General features: G+C 41.6%; 1 protein-coding gene across 1 annotated transcript in view; it reads left to right on the top strand.

The window, feature by feature from the left end:
* Positions 1-17,574, top strand: part of SCAPER (S-phase cyclin A associated protein in the ER) — a 353,763-nt gene that overhangs the window by 305,514 nt on the left and 30,675 nt on the right. Inside the window, exon 26 of the mRNA XM_052659727.1 lies at positions 12,523-12,760. Coding sequence (XP_052515687.1) covers positions 12,523-12,760 — 238 coding nt within the window. The remainder of the gene's footprint in view (positions 1-12,522; positions 12,761-17,574) is intronic.

Below are 17,574 nucleotides of genomic sequence, written 5' to 3'. Positions count from 1 at the left end.
ATACACAAAAATAAACTCAAAATGTCATAAGAACTTAAATAGAAGACACAAAACCTTAAAACTCTTAGGTGGGAATGTAAGCAAAACAGTTTCTGACATAAATCTTAACCAGTGTTTTCTTAGGTCAGTCTCCCAAAGCATTAGAAATAAAAGCAAAAGTAGACAGGTGGGACCTAGTCAAACTTATAAGCTTTTGCACAGCAAAGGAAACAATAAGACAAAACAGAAAGACATCCTGCAGACTGGCAGAAAATATTTGCAAATGATGCAACCCACAAGGGCTCAAACAGCTCCTTCAGTTCAATAACAGAAAGACAGACAACCCAACCCAATCAAAAACTGGGCAGAAGACCTAAATAGACATTTCTCTAAAGACATACAGATGGCCAATAGGCACATGAAAAGATGCTCATCATCACTAATTAATAGAGAAATGCAAATCAAAACTGCAATGAGGTACCACCTCACACCAGTCAGAATGGCCGTTATTTACAACTCTATAAATAATAAGTGCTGGAGAAGATATGGAGAAATGGGAATCCCCTTACACTGTTGGTGGGTATGTAAATTGGTACAGCCACTACAAAAACAGTATGAAGGTTACTCAAAAAACTAAAAATTGAGTTGCCATATGATCTAGCAGTCCCATTCCTGGGCATATACAGTACCCAGACAAAACTATCATTTGAAAAGATACATGCACCCCTATATTCATAGCAGCATTATTTACAATAGACAAGACATGGAAACATCCTAAATGTCCATCAACAGATGAATGGGTAAAGAAGGTGTGGTGTATACACACGCGCCTAGAAGCACAATACCTACCAAGATGAAATCACAAAGAAATAGAAGATCTGAATAGACGTGTAACTAGTAAGGAGATTGAATCAGTAATCAAGTCTCTAAAGGAAAATCCTGGACCTAATGGCTTCAGTGATGAATTTTACCAAACATGTAAAGAACTAGCACCAGTCCTGCTCAAAATTTTCCCCAAAAATTGAAGAGTAGGGATCTTTGTAACTTACTCTATGAAGCCAGCATTACCCTGATTCCAAAACCAGACAAAGACACAAGAGAGAAAATTCCAGATTGATATTCCTTTTGAACACTGATATAAAAATCCTCAACAGAAGGCTACCACATCAAATTCAGCAGCATGTTTAAAGGATTATATACCATGACCAAGTGGGATTTGTTCCTAGAGTGCAGTAATGGTTCCACATATGTACATCAATCAGTTTAATAGATCACATTAACAGAATGCAGGTGGGGGAAACATGGTCATCTCAATCTATACAGAAAAAACATTTGATAAATTTCAACACTCATTCATGAAAAGAAAATAATACTCAACAAACTAGGAATAGAAAGAAACTATCTCCACATAATACAAGCTTTTCCTCTAACATCAGGATAAGGCAAGGATGCCCACTTCTGCCACTTCTATTCAACATAGTACTGGAAAATGAAAAGTGAAAGTCACTCAGTCGTGTCCGACTCTTTGCGATCCCATGGACTATACAGTCCATAGAATTCTCCAGGCCAGAATACTGGAGTGGGTAGCCCTTTCCTTCTCCAGGGGATCTTCCCAACCCCAGGATCGAACTCAGGTCTCCCGCACTGTAGGCAGATTCTTTACCAGCTGAGCCACAAGGGAAGCCCAGTACTGGAAGTTTGAGCCAAAGCAATTAGGTGAGAAAAAGATATAAAAGGTGATGACCCAGAGAGATGTTATGGGGAGGGAGGTGGGAGGGGGGTTCATGTTTGGGAACGCATGTACACCCGTGGTGGATTCATGTCAATGTATGGCAAAACCAATATAGTATTGTAAAGTAAAATAAAGTAAAAATAAAAATTTTAAAAAAAAACTGAAAAAAAAAAGGCATGGAAATTGGAAGGGAAGGAGTACAAATTTTCTGTTTGCAGATGATAAGATCTTATATGTAGAAAACCCTAAAGATTCCACACACAAAAAAAACCTGTTAAGAGTAATTGAATTCAATAAACAACAATACAAACCTCACAAGAATTAGTTGCATTTCTATAACAGTGAATAATCTGAAAAGGAAATTATGAAAATTCCACTTATAATAGCATCAAAAAGAATAAAATACTTAGGAATTAACTGAGAAGATGAAAGACTTGTGCAATGAAAAGTACAAAACATTACCAGCAGAAATTAAAGAAGGCATAAATTGGAAACACATCCTAGGATTACAAAACTTGTCGTTACTACACAAAGCAGTCTTTAGATTACTTGTAGTCTCTCTCAAAATCCCAAAGACTCTCTTTTGCAGAAATAGAAAAGCCCATCCTTAAATTCATATGGAATTTCAAGGAATCTCATATGGAATCTCACATAACCAAAGCAGTTTTGAAAAAGAACAAAGTGGGAGGACTCACACTTCCTGATTTCAAAATTTACTACAATGCTACAGTAACAAAATAGTGTGGTAATGGCATGAATACAGACATATGTAACAGTGGGAATAGGATAGAGAGCCCAAACTTAAACCCTTGCACGTACAGTCAAATGATTTTTGACAAAGGTTCCAAGACCATTGAATAGAAAAGGACAATCTTTTAACTGGATATCCATAAGCAAAACAATGAAGCTGGGCACTTACCTAATATCTTAATTTAAGATAAATCAGAGACCTAAATGTAAGACATGGAATGATAAACACCTTGAAGAAAAGACAGGGCAAAAACTTCCTGACATTGGGTTTAGCAAGGATTTTTTTGGATATGACACCAGATGCACAGGCAATAAAAGAAAAAGTAGACAAATTGGATTGCATGAAAATTTTTTGATTTGGCATCAAAAGAATATCAATAGAGTAAGGAAGCAACCCAAAGAATGGAAGGAAATATTTGCAAGTCATACGTCAGTTATATGATAACTGATATCCAGGAACTATGGAAAACTCCTAAAACTCAACAACAGCAAAATAACCACATTTTTTAAATGGGCAAAGGACTTGAATAGAGATTTCTCGAAAGAAGTAGTACAAATTGGTCAATAAACATGTGACAAGATGCTCAACATCTTTATAGGGAAATGCAAATCAAAACTACAATTAGGTATCACTTCACACCCATTGAAATGGCTACTATAGAAAAAGTACCAAGTTTTGGTGAGGATGTGGAGAAACTGAAACCCTTGTGCATCATTGGTGGGAATGTAAAATGGCATAGCTGCTGTGGAAGATATTATGGCAGTTCCTTAAAAATTAAAAGTAGAATTACCATATGATTAAGGAATTCCGCTTCTGTTTATATATCCAAAAGAATTGAAAACAGGGTTTTGAAGATAAGTTTATACACCCAGGTTCATAGCAGCATTATTCACGATAACTAAAATGGAAGCAACCCAAGTGTCCATCAGTGGATATTTGATAAACTAAATATGATGTATACATATAATGAAATAATGCACAGCCTTGAAAAAGAAGGAAATTCTACCATATGCACAGTGTGGATGAACCTTGAGGACATTATGATAAGTAAAATAAGCCAGTCACAAAAAGACAAATAGTATATAATGATTCCACTTACCTTACATACATAAAGATCAGAATTATGGACACAAAGTAGAATGGTGGTTGCCAGGGGGACAAGGAATGGAGAGTTATTATTCAATGAGTTTAGAGTTTCAGTTTTACATAATGAATGAGTTATGGAGATGGTTGGTAGTGATGGTTGTATAACATTATGAATGTATGTAATATCATTAAATTGTACACTTACAAACAGTTAAGATGGTAGACTTTATGTGTATTTTGCCACAATGGAAAAAAATTGGGGATGGGGGTAGATAGTAGCTCTGCCAAAGGTATCTGTATCCTAATCCTCAGAACCTATAAATGTGTTATCTCACAGGGCAGAAGGAATTTTTCAAAAATGATTAAGTTAAATATTTTGAGATAGAGAGTGTAGTCTTGATTACCCAGGTGGGCCCAGTGTAATCATACAGATCCTTATAAGTGAGAAGGAAGCAGGAAAGTCAGTGTTAAGAGAGGGATTTGAATATGCTGTGCTGCTGACTTTGAAAATGGAAGAAAGGGCCAGGAACCAAGGAATGCACTGCACTATAGAAGTTGTAAAAAGCAAGGAAAAAAATTCTCTCCTACAGCCTCCAAAAGGAACAAAGCCCTGGTAACACTTTGATTTTAGCCTCAGTTCAGTTCAGTTCAGTTCAATTGCTCAGTTGTGTCTGACTCTTTGTGACTCCATGAATCACAGCACGCCAGGCCTCCCTGTCCATCACCAACTCCTGGAGTTCACTCAGACTCATGTCCATTGAGTCAGTGATGCCATCCAGCCATCTCATCCTCGGTCATTCCCTTCTCTTCCTGCCCCCAGTCCCTCCCAACATCAGAGTCTTTTCCAATGAGTCAACTCTCCGCATGAGGTGGCCCAAGTACTGGAGTTTCAGCTTTAGCATCATTCCTTCTAAAGAAATCCCAGGGCTGATCTCCTTCAGAATGGACTGGTTGGATCTCCTTGCAGTCCAAGGGACTCTCAAGAGTCTTCTCCTCAAGAGTCTTCTCCAACACCACAGTTCAAAAGCATCAATTCTTCGGCGCTCAGCTTTCTTCACAGTCCAACTCTCACATCCATACATGACCACAGGAAAAACCATAGCCTTGACTAGACGGACCTTAGTCAGCAAAGTAACGTCTCTGCTTTTGAATATACTATCTAGGTTGGTCATAACTTTCCTTCCAAGGAGTAAGCGTCTTTTAATTTCATGGCTGCAATCACCATCTGCAGTGATTTTGGAGCCCAGAAAAATAAAGTCTGACACTGTTTCCAGTTTCCCCATCTATTTCCCATGAAGTGATGGGACCAGATGCCATGATCTTCGTTTTCTGAATGTTGAGCTTTAAGCCAACTTGTTCACTCTCCTCTTTCAGTTTCATCAAGAGGCTTTTTAGTTCCTCTTCACTTTCTGCCATAAGGGTGGTGTCATCTGCATATCTGAGGTTATTGATATTCCTCCCTGCAATCTTGATTCCAGCTTGTGCTTCTTCCAGCCCAGCATTTCTCATGATGTACTCTGCATAGAAGTGAAATAAGCAGGGTGACAATACACAGCCTTGACGTACTCCTTTTCCTATTTGGAACCAGTCTGTTGTTCCATGTCCAGTTCTAACTGTTGCTTCCTGACCTGCGTATAGGTTTCTCAAGAGGCAGGTCTTGATTTTAGCCTAGTGAGGCTTATTTTGGATTTTTGATTCCCAGAATTTTAAGAGAATAAGTTTGCGTTGTTTTTCAACAACTGCTTGCATGCATACCTGCTCAGTCGCTCAGTCTCGTCCAGCTGGACTCCATGGATTTTAGCCCCCCAGGCTCCTCTGTCAACGGAATATTCCAGGCAAAAATGCTGGAGTGGGTTGCCATTTCCTACTCCATGGGATCTTCCCGACCCAGGAATCAAACTCACATCTCCTGTATTGGCCGGCAGATTCTTTATCACTGCGCCACCTGGGAAACCCTTTGAATAGCTGGTTTGTGATAATTTATTCCAGCAGCGATCGGAAACTGATGCATATATCTGCCTACTTGTTCTTCAGTCACCAAGTTGTGTCCGACTCTTTGCGACCCTATGGACTGCTGCATGCCAGGCTTCCTTGTCCTCTACTCTTTCCCAGAGTTTGCTTAAATTCATGTCCATTGAGTCAGTGATGCTATCTTACCATCTTATCCACTGTCACCCTCTTCTCCTTTTGCCTTCAATCTTTCCCAGCATCAGGGTCTCTACCAGTGAGTCAGCTTGTGGCATCAGGTGGCCAAAGTATTGGAGATTTAGCTTCAGCATTAGTCCTTCCAGTGAGTATTCAGGGTTGATTTCCTTTAGGATTGACTGGTGTGATCTCCATGCTACCCAAGGGACTCTCAAGAGTCTTCTTAAGCACCATAGTTCGAAAGCATCACTTCTTTGGTGCTGGGCCTTCTTTATGGTCCAACTCTCATATCTGTATGTGACTACTGGAAAAACCATAGCTTTGACTATTTAGACCTTTGTCAACAAAGTCATGTCTTTGTTTTTTAATATGCTGTCTAGGTTTGTCATAGCTTTCCTTCCAAGGGTGGCTCAGAGGTTAAAAAGTCTGCCTGCAATGTGGGAGACCTGGGTTCAATCCCTGGGTCGAGAAGGTCCCCTGGAGAAGGAAATGGCAACCCACTCCAGTATTCTTGACTGGAGAATCCCATGGACGGAGGAGCCTGGTGGGCTACAGTCCATGGGGTCGCAAAGATTAGGACATGACTTAGCAACTTCACTTTCTTCACTTCACTTTCCATCCAAGGAGCAAGCATCTTTTAATTTCATATCTTCAGTCACCATCCACAGTGATTTTGGAGTTCAAGAAAATAAAATCTGTCACTGTTTCCACTGTTTCCCCTTCTATTTTCTATGAAGTGATCGGACTGGGTGCTATGGTCTTATTTTTCTGAATGTTGTGTTTTAAGCCAGCTTTTTCACTCTTGTCTTTCCCCTTCATCAAGAGGCTTTTTCATTCCTCTTTACTTTCTGCCATTTGAGTGGTATCATCTGTATATTTGAGTTTGTTGATATTTCTCCCGGCAATCTTGATTCCAGCTTGTGAGTCATCCAGCCTGGTGTTTCACATGATGTACTCTGCATATAAGCTAAAAATAAGCAGAGTGACAATATACAGCCTTGACGTACTCCTTTCCCAATTTTGAACCAGTCAGTTCTTCCATATAAGGTTCTAACTGTTGCTTCTTGACCTGCATACATGCTTCACAGGAGTCAGATAAGATGATCTTGTATTCCCATCTCTTTAAGAATTTTCCACAGTTTGTTGTGATCTATACAAAGGCTTTTGTGTAGTCAGTGAAGCAGAAGTAGATGTTTTCTGGAATTCCTTTGCTTTCTCTATGATCCAAAGGATGTTAGCAATTTGCTGTCTTTCTTCTGCCTTTCCTAAACCCAGCTTGTACATCTAGAAGTTCTTAGTTCACATACTGCTTAAGCCTAGTGTGAAGTATTTTGAACATAACCTTGTTAGCATATAAAATGAGCACAGTTGTATGGTAGTTTGAGCATTCTTTGGCGTTGCCTTTCTTTGGGATTGGAATGAAAACTGACCTTTTCCAGTTCTGTGGCCACTGCTGAATTTTCCAAATTTGCTGACATATTGAGTGACATAGGGGATAGTATGAAAAGGCCCCTATTAGACTATAACTTTCTGTAAGGCAAGGGCCTGGTCTTCCTTGACTTTGCATCACAGGTGGTCATTGTTCCTGGAGCACAGGTACTTTGGCTTTCTAAGCAAAGAGTATATGACAGATAATCATGTCCCTTTTGCTCACCACAGAGTCTGATGAATGATGATATTCCTGGATACAGGTCCACTTTCTCAGACTATTCCAGTACGTAAGAGCCCACAGCTGGAATACCTCTCTAAGAAATAATTCACTTCTCTTTGAACAGTGAAGTTCACATTCATCATTGGGCGGGACAGTAACTTAACTCCCTCCACCCCAAGCCCTATGCAAACCTTTGGGCAGAGTGTTCTGGGTTCAGAGACTAAAATGGGAGGTTCTAACAAGATACCTCAGGGATTCTAGATCTAAAGAAGGGAGCAAAGGCCAAATCTCAGAAGCTCAGAGAGCCGTCTAGAAGATCACCAACACTGAAGGGCGTCAGGGTGGTTGTTACCAAACCAGAAATCTGAGACCAGGGATATAAGAACCAAGATACTAGCAAGCCAAGAACAAGTGGGGAAGAGGGGGTTATAGTGCCTGCAACTCTCTCAGCTGCCTTTTTGAGCCAAATAGGACCTAATACATAGTGGTTTAAAATCTCAAAGATGGAATGGATGGCACTTGATTCATACCCACACAAATTACTGCTTTTTTTTTTTGCCTAGCTATACTCTCCTTTAAAGCAAAGTAGGGTTTTCAAGAACTGTGCAGGAGTACTGATGGCCCAGTTATAGTTTTTCCTAATTGAATGTAACTTTTAACGAACAGAAATGAATATACCTAATTTTAGAGACCAAACAAAAATACTTTAAAATCCAGTAAAATCAAGAAGATCTTAGGGTGTAACATATAAAATTTCAGATCTGATTTTTCATATCTTCCATGTATTTTGAAAAGAAAACTTTATAACCTGTGCCTGATGTGAATAAGGCCTTTTACTTTTTTATTATAAACATTTAGGCTTAAAGTGATTATAACTGACATTTAAGACCAACAGGAGCCAGTGGCCTGTTCATGGACAAATTATCTGTATTTCAGACTAAATCAAAAGTAAACATTCTCTAAAGTCCTTTCAGGTCCACATTTGTCCTGTGGAAGTCAAATGAAGTCAACAAGCCCTCTCTCTCCCCTCCACTCTGTATATTCTATAGTCTCACTTTGAAATGAATCATCCTTTCCACAAAGCAATATTATATACATTTTGAACCATTTCCACATCTGAGTTCTTGAATGCTAATTTAATTGATTTTTCTGAGTCAGCATTTTTATTTCATCAGAAGAATATTGGAAAAGATCCTAAGCTATGTTGTTTTATAGTTTCATGTTTTCCTAATGGCTGGGGGGTTGGGGTGGGGTGGGGAAGGAGTGGAGAGAAGAGAAACTACTATGATCTTCACTTGCTGCCTTTTTCAAAAATTTGTTCTTTTGAAGAAATAGTAGCAGTGAAGTCATGTCATTTCATAAATCCTTGCAAAGATTAACTGTTACAAAGTGTTCTAAATGATAATGCTATATCCCTGAATATCTGCATTTAAATATGATGCTAATCAGGTTAAAAACAGCAGAGGCAGTAAGAGGGAGGTCACCATTGCTGAATCACAGAGCAAATCGCAGAAAATCTCTTGTCACCAGCCATGATGTCACTCAGCTCCAAGCTTCTGAAAGCCTATTAGAAATTAACTTTAGGGAGAAATGTCTTCTGACTTGTCATTGGTTCTAAAAGGCATTGGTTAAACAAACACAGACCCCTTTTTGGAATCTATGTAATAAACTCAGGCACATTAATCTCCACTTGGAGAGATTAATCTCTACTCAGTCTTTAGTCAGGGTCTGACCCCTAACTCTTAGGGCTAGAATGGAAGGAAGGGCAAACTGAACTGACATTAGCTAACAGTTTGTGTAAAGGTTCAAATATATCTCTAAGCAAATAAATAACATTTCTTAACTTTCTGTTTTTATTGAGTCCCATAAGATAGAAAGTGTCCTTCTATGATGATACAGAATTACATTACAATCTGTGTAATTTGTTTAACAGTGTTCAGTTTATCCCAAGATTTTATTGAAGAGAAGACATGGAGATGTTTGGACAAAGCACCACCTTTAAAGGGTCAGAATTTTTGGTGGTACCCCTGCCTTTGCCACTGACAAATACTTATGACTTCAGACATCTCACTGAATCTCTGAGGGTCTCAATTGTGTCATGTGTGCAATCAGGAGAACCATACATTCTCCACCAACTATGAAGAACTAGGAATGAGGCAAGGTGGAAGGTGTGAGTGTAGTTAGCCGGTCCTGCCATGCAGATGAGATGGTAGTATTTCATAAGAGCTGCTTTCTTGAGAAGAGACAAGTGTCAGAGTCATGCCATGTTCTTAGCAATACCAGAAATAGTGCACATTCAGGAAGTGCTTACTATGGTTATGAATAAAACTCTGATGAAACTAGCAAATCAGAATGAATAAAATAATCCCTTTAGGGATAAGTTATGGATTAGAAATCCAGACAAGATACTAGAAACTTGCCAGCCAGCACTTTCAAATTTGTATTTACTTGGTGGCATCTCTTCTGTGCTTCTGGGCAAGTGTATGAGATAAGCGTAGATCTTCACATGCTAGTAAAGTAATGCTCAAACTTCTCCAAGCCAGGCTTCAGCAATACATGAACCGTGAACTTCCTGATGTTCAAGCTGGTTTTAGAAAAGGCAGAGGAACCAGAGATCAAATTGCCAACATCCGCTGGATCATGGAAAAAGCAAGAGTGTTCCAGAAAAACATCTATTTCTGCTTTATTGACTATGCCAAAGCCTTTGACTGTGTGGATCACAATAAACTGGAAAATTCTGAAAGAGATGGGAATACCAGACCACCTGACCTGCCTCTTGAGAAACCTATATGCAGGTCAGGAAGCAACAGTTAGAACTGGACATGGAACAACAGACTGGTTCCAAATAGGAAAAGGAGTACGTCAAGGCTGTGTATTGTCACCCTGCTTATTTCACTTCTATGCAGAGTACATCATGAGAAACACTGGGCTGGAAGAAACACAAGCTGGAATCAAGATTGCAGGGAGAAATATCAATAACCTCAGATGTGCAGATGACACCACCCTTATGGCAGAAAGTGAAGAGGAACTAAAAAGCCTCCTGCTGAAAGTGAAAGAGGAGAGTGAAAAAGTTGGCTTATAACATTCAGAAAACGAAGATCACGGCATCTGGTCCCATCACTTCATGGGAAATAGATGGGGAAACAGTGGAAACAGTGTCAGACTTTATTTTTCTGGCCTCCAAAATCACTGCAGATGGTGATTGCAGCCATGAAATCAAAAGACGCTTACTCCTTGGAAGGAAAGTTATGACCAACCTAGATAGTATATTCAAAAGCAGAGACATTACTTTGCCGACTAAGGTCCGTCTAGTCAAGGCTATGGTTTTTCCTGTGGTCATGTATGGATGTGAGAGTTGGACTGTGAAGAAAGCTGAGCGCCGAAGAATTGATGCTTTTGAACTGTGGTGTTGGAGAAGACTCTTGAGAGTCCCTTGGACCGCAAGGAGATCCAACCAGTCCATTCTGAAGGAGATCAACCCTGGATTTCTTTGGAGGGAATGATGCTAAAGCTGAAACTCCAGTACTTGGGCCACCTCATGCGGAGAGTTGACTTATTGGAAAAGACTCTGATGTTGGGAGGGATTGGGGGCAGGAGGAGAAGGGGACGACAGAGGATGAGATGGCTGGATGGCATTACTGACTCAATGGACGTGAGTCTGAGTGAACTCCGGGAGTTGGTGATGGACAGGGAGGCCTGGCGTGCTGCGATTCATGGGGTCGCAAAGAGTCAGACACAACTGAGCAACTGAACTGAACTGAACTCAGTGCCTCGCTCCCCTTCTAGATTCCTGTTGAAAGGAACAATAACAGTAGAAAAGGGAAGGTCAGTAGGAACCTGAGTTAGTGTTGAAAGTAGGGAAGGGCATCAACCTGTGACAGAAACATAAAGACGTGTTGTCCCATGAAGGAAGGTGACTAACCCACTAGGAACAACACTGAGAGACCTGAGCATTTGTGCAGCGGGTAGAACACATGGCTGCCACAGATACCGACCTTCCCTCTCTGATTCAGACCCTGGGAGAAAAAGTGAGGCCTTCTTTCCAGGCATTTCAGCGCAAAAATCTCCCTCCATTCCGTCAGCTCTGACAGTGACGCATGCCATCCCCAAACCTTGCTGAACCATCAGAGAAATAGAATGTCCCCCTTATCTTAGACCTATTCACCCTTGAGCCAGAGCGAATAGGAAGGGGGCCCCACCTGAAGCATGCTGGCTGTGAGAAGGGGAGAGAAACCTGGATGTGGTTTCTAGGGGGCAAAGGGGGTGAATGGATGCTTGCCAGACGCACTTACTTATTAAACTGTAGGCTCGTGGTCACTAGATAGTTCATGTATACCTGAGTTCAAGAGTGAGACAAATTTAACAAACCCTCACCGATGAAATGGACGTGAACTTGGGCAAACTCCAGGAGACAGTGAGGGACAGGGAGGCCTGGTGTGCTGCAGTCCGTGAGATCACAAAGAGTCGGGCACGACTTGGTGACTGAACAACACCACTTCCCATTGACTTGAGAAATCGTTCGCCACTACCACTGCTTCTTGCTTATCCAGAGCATTGCCTGCCATTGTTGCTAAGCTAACTCCAAGGTGGTTTGTATAAAGCTAGTCCACCATCAGCTTGTTCTTGGAATTGGGCCCCTGCAACCTGTCCTTCCAGTGCTCCTTAATGACAGAACTGTGCCTTCAAAAGCAGTTGAAGTGTCTCCGTGTCACAGTATACCAGCACACTGCTGGGTTTTTGAGGCCTCATGCTTTCCTGATAACTGCTTCCCCTGAGAAGACTCCCTTGTGTATCCAAAAAGCAAGCCATGGTGTTCCTGACTTCCGAGTCTCAGCAGCTCTCATGGACTCTGTCCAGTTCCTGCAGACCTGGAGTCTAAACACAGTGGGGCTGCCCAGACTGCAAAGGGCCCAGGGGCGATAGCAGCCTCAGCACTGGCCACAGCGTGCTCCCTTGCCACTGGCGCAGCAGCCTGGCCTCCCAGCTGGAGAAAAGGGCAGGCACAGTGCACCAGGGCGGGGAAGGGCTGCCTTTATTCCTTGAGGTTTCTTGTTACCTCCCTACACAACTCACATGGTTTGCTTTTAACGGTCTGCTTGTCTTGTTCCATTTGACCTGTAAAAATGCTAACATCCTTTAAGGAGATTTCTCTTAAAGAGTTGAATGCTTCTTTGTCAGGTCGTACAGCATATTTGACGATAATCGCCAGGATCCCACAGGGCTGGCAGCTGCTCTTCAGGCCACAGACCTGGCTGGCGTTCTGCACATGCTGTACTGCGTCCTCTTCCACGGCACGATCTCGGACCCCAGCACTGCCAGTCCCAAGGAGAGCTACGCTCAGAGCACAGTCCAAGTGGCCATCCAGAGTCTGCGCTTCTTCAACAGCTTCGCAGCTCTTGATCTGCCTGCTTTCCAGGTACCTGGAGTTGGTTAACCAACCGGGAGTTAATGATTTCATATGGATATGATGAGAGGTTCTTCTCCTGGAGTGGTGTGTCAGGAATAAGCCACAATGACGGGAATTACAGTACCTGCTATTTATTAAGCTGCTATATTCTGGGAACTGTATTAAGTGCTCTGCATATGCTTTCTTATTTATTCTCATGGCTACCCTCCAAAATATTATTATACCCATTTTACAGATGGGAAAACTGGCAGTTAAGTAATTTCCCAGGGTTACACATAGCTGAGCCAGGACTGGTACCCATGGTTATATGAACCCAAGCCTATGCCACTCTGCTACATACAAATCTTCTGTCTTGATTTCTTTAGAAAAACCATTATCATCCTATAAACATTTAAATATTAAGGAAAGTAATGGTTTCTTATATAAACAGAACCAAAATTAGATAAATTGTTCTGACTGATGACTTTCTATGGATGATTTAACTGACTGGTGTCCAATGTAAAGTGCGTGTGTGGTTAAACGTGCAAACCCCTATAAATTAAGTTTTTATAGCTAAAGAAAGAAAAATTGCTTTGTGCTATAACACCAGACTGTCAGCTTAGAAACAGATTTTTTTTCGTGTAAGAAATTTAATTTTCAAAAACACTGAACCTTTGGAACAGAGCAAGCCCCAAGGAGTAGACTTTCTCTTTCAGTTTATTAACTGTCAAGTGATTTCATTAAAAAAGGAACAAACTTGGCAGATGATGAACCCATAATTTAGATGAATTGCTTTGCTTAAAGGGAAAAAGGTTACAGAGATACAAATGTATGAAAAGTGTGGGCTTTGGCCCTGGCAAAATGGAAGAAACACTTCTCTTTTGTAGCTAGTGACAAATGTGTGATTCTTGTTCCCTTGACAGCTGGAAATTATGAGTCAGTTGTACCACTGGATTCAGTATCTTTCAACTTTGTAGAGTTAGTCTATCCCTCCCAAGATCAGAAGTCTCTTCCTTGGGGTTAATGCTTTTCAGTTTTCAAAGCACTTAAACTAGCCTGAGGTGGTAACTACACAATATGTAAAGTTCTGAGAGGTTACAGCTGCACCTTTAACAGGAGAAAATGCCAGTGGCTCTGGCCTCTGGGTTGAACATAACATTTGTTTTTATGAAGACTCAACCCCACTCTGTTGTATCTGGAAACAGCTTGGAAATCAAGATATGCTCATTTTATGTCCTCAGACTATGGAGACCAACAGGCTACCCATCAGCTAGATCCAACTAGAGTGATTTCTTTTGTTACCAGGGATTGTGAAAAGCAAATAACAAATAAAAAGTATTCCTCAGTTTCTGGTTTTATGGGTCCTCTGACCAGGATTTGTATTGCTGCAGTGGGCTCCACTTCATACATGAGCATTTCCATTAAGTGGGCCATTCCATCAGTCTCTGTGCATGTCAGGGAGCCCCAGGTCCCTGCCCCACCCGCACACCTCCGTGATCTCACAGCCTGTGCAGCCTCACTCAGAAGGAGAACCACACAACTCCCAGCTCTGCTCCCTCGGGGCCTTTAGGCACAATGGCCAATAATGTGAGAAAAATAAAAAATCTATTTCTGGAGCTCTTCATGCCAAACTAAGATAAAAACCAAGATTTCTCCTCTCCAGCTCCTTGCCTCTTCGAGCCCAAAATATACCCCCTACTTAAACCACGTTTGCTTCAACCTCAGGAAAGATACCAAGGTGACTCAGGAGTGTTCCAGCCATTCTTGGAGTGAAATGCCCGCCTCCTGAGTGGAATGTCTTTTCCTGGCTGGTACCCAACAGTGCTTGTGCTTTTTTCTCCTCTGTCCTTCCTGTTACTCTGTACTTCTCTTAATCCGTCCCTGCTGTATCTTCTTTTCTTGATCTCTTTCCTGACTCCCCTGTCTTCTTTTATTTTAGTCAATTTTGCCATCACTACTTCTCATTCTCTCCCCAGACACTGTTTCCAGGTTCCCTTTTCCTCTTAACCATGGCCCTGGAAAGCCTACAGGGCCTTTCCTCTTGGCTGCAGTCCTTTTGGTGCTCAGAGCCCAGCACGTGTTTTTCTGTTACTCTCCGATATCAGGATGTGCAGGGGCCCAGATGCCTGGAATTGCTAGCCTCAGGGCCTTTAATACATCTACCAGTGATCACCTTATTGCACCAGTTACTTTTATCCATTTAAAAACAAACTTAGTAGGGTAAACAGCAACCATTTTATCGTGATCATAGGTTCTGTGGGTCCGCAATTCCAGCAGGGCTTTTAACAGTGGGAGTGGCTTGTCACGACTCACGATGTAGGGCTTCTGCTGAGGGGCTCAAATCCTGGGGTGGAGAGTGTGGAGAGGAGGAGCAGGTTGACTCAGATAGCTGGGAACTGAAATTAGCTGGAGGCTCCTTCACTCTCATATTTTATGCCCAGGAATCCTCAAAGACCAGTTTCACCAGGACTACTGGCCGTAGACTCTGCATATGGCTTCTCTACGTGGCTTGGGCTTCTCAGAACATCATCGTGTCTGTGTTCTCAGTAGGAGTGTCCTGAGAGGAAACTTCTGGAAAACATGTGCTCCCCAAGGACCAGACAGAAGCTGTACGGCTTTTTATGACCTAGCCTCTGAAATGGTATAGTTATATATCAGCCATACTCTATTGGTTACAGCTTTCCAGATTCAAGAGAAGGCATAGGTCTCTTCTCTCAAAGGGAGGACTGGCAAAGATTTGTAGTTGTTTTCTTAACCCACCACTGTAGCCTGTTTAGCATGCTAAAGCAAAAACATCTTTCCACACAGACATTATTGATGTAGATAGACATCTGATCAAGCATGCAGTGCTCAAGTAAATGTGATACAAATATACAGTATTTGCATTGTAAAGCGATGGGTGAGTTTGGGAGAAAAGTATTTTTATGATAGATATGGTCAGAGAAGCTCATATTCTAGTTCATTAAAACAACTTATTGTCAAAAGTGAGATTTTAGGAACTATGTTTATAATAAGCACAGGATCACTTCTCAGCCTTTTGGCTAAGATCAAGTATAACAAACACAGAAAAAGAGATTTTAGATACAATATGGGTCTGACCTCAGAAAAAATCTGGGAGACAATTTATGAACTGCCCGGAAGGATCAACGGAACTGAAGAAAACTGAAATGAGATCTGTGGTCCGACCCTCTGAAAAGTTAGACAAGACAACGTGAGACATGTCAACAGGTTGAGTCCCAGTGTGTCACAGCAATGCGTCTCTTGTAGAGCTGTTACAGAGAAGCATCCTCATCAAGACCTCTGGGTCTGGAGTCAGACTGACCTGACTTTCAGCCATCCCGCTACCAAGTTGTATGACCTTAGACAACTCATATGAGCCCTTAAACTTCAGTTTCTTATTTTTAAAATAGAGATTAAAAACACTTACCTCACAAGCCTAAGGATTAAATGAGCCTACATAAAGGCACTGTGCTATCTAGCTTGCTCCTTGGAAGGAAAGCTGTGACAAACCTAGACAGCATATTAATAAGCAGAGACATCACTTTGCTGACAAAGGTCCATGTAGTCAAAGCTATGGTTCTTTCAGTAGTCATGTACGGATGTGAGTTGTTGTTCAGTTGCTCAGTTGTGTCCGACTCTGCAACCCCAAGGACTACAGCACGCCAGGCTTCCCTGTCCTTCACCATCTCCCAGAGTTTGCTCAAACTCATGTCCGTTGAGTCGGTGATGCCATCCAAACATCTCGTCCTCTGTCCTCCCCTTCTTCTCCCATCTGCAGTCTTTCCCAGAATCAAGTCTTTTCCTATGAATCAGTTCTTTGCATCAGGTGGCCAAAGTATTAGAGCTTCAGCTTCAGCATCAGTCTTTCCAATGAATATTCAGGGTTAATTTCTTTTAGGATCGACTGATTTGATCTCCTTGCAGTCCAAGGGACTCTCAAGAGTCTTCTCCAACACCACAGTTCAAAAGCATCAATTCTTCAGTGCTCAGCCTTTTTTATGGTCCAGCTCTTACATCCATAAAGGACTACTGGCAAAACTGTAGCTTTGTCAACACAGACCTTTGTCCACGTAGTAATATGAGAGCTGGACCATGACAAAGGCTGGGCACCAAAGAATTGATGCTTTTGAACTGTGGTGTTGGAGAAGACTCTTGAGAGTCCCTTGGACTTGCAAGGATATCAAACCAGTCAATCCTAAAGGAAGTCAACCCTGAATATTCATTGGAAGGACTGATGCTGAAGCTCCAATACTTTGGACACCTGATGCAAAGAGCCAGTTCATCGGAAGAGACCCTGATACTGGGAAAGATTGAAGGCAAGAGAAGAAGGGGATGGCAGAGGATGAGATGGTTAGATAGCCATCACCGACTTAATGGACAAGAATTTGAGCAAACTCCAGGAGATAGTAAAGGACAGAGGAGCCTCGTGTGCTGCAGCCCTTGGGGTTGCAAAGAGTCAGACACGACCTAATGACCGAACAACAACAACAAAGCTAGCACATAGTAGGCCCTGTAGACTGACTCAAATTCCAAAGGGGTGAAGAATTTACCCAAACCATCTTGCAGGTGTTGAATCACAAGGTTAAGTATTGAGTGCCGCATTCCCACTGTTCCTATACCTTTCTTCAGAGCCATAAACCTACGTAATTGTTTTGTGTGACAATGTGTTGCATAGCGGTAACAAAAGGTTATCCATTAGAATATTTTCTTAACTGGTTCCATTTCATTGTATACTAATAAGGCTGTCAAAATATTTTCTCCCTTCAGCAAAGACTTCTATTTCACTCTGAATTCATATTGGCACAGATGGCCTTGAGATCCCGGATATTGTATATTGCATACTC

The sequence above is a fragment of the Budorcas taxicolor genome, chromosome 21, assembly GCF_023091745.1.
Source record: "Budorcas taxicolor isolate Tak-1 chromosome 21, Takin1.1, whole genome shotgun sequence".
Lineage (NCBI taxonomy): Eukaryota > Metazoa > Chordata > Mammalia > Artiodactyla > Bovidae > Budorcas > Budorcas taxicolor.
Note: the sequence above shows the minus strand (reverse complement) of the source record. Positions and strands in the feature narration are given on the sequence as shown.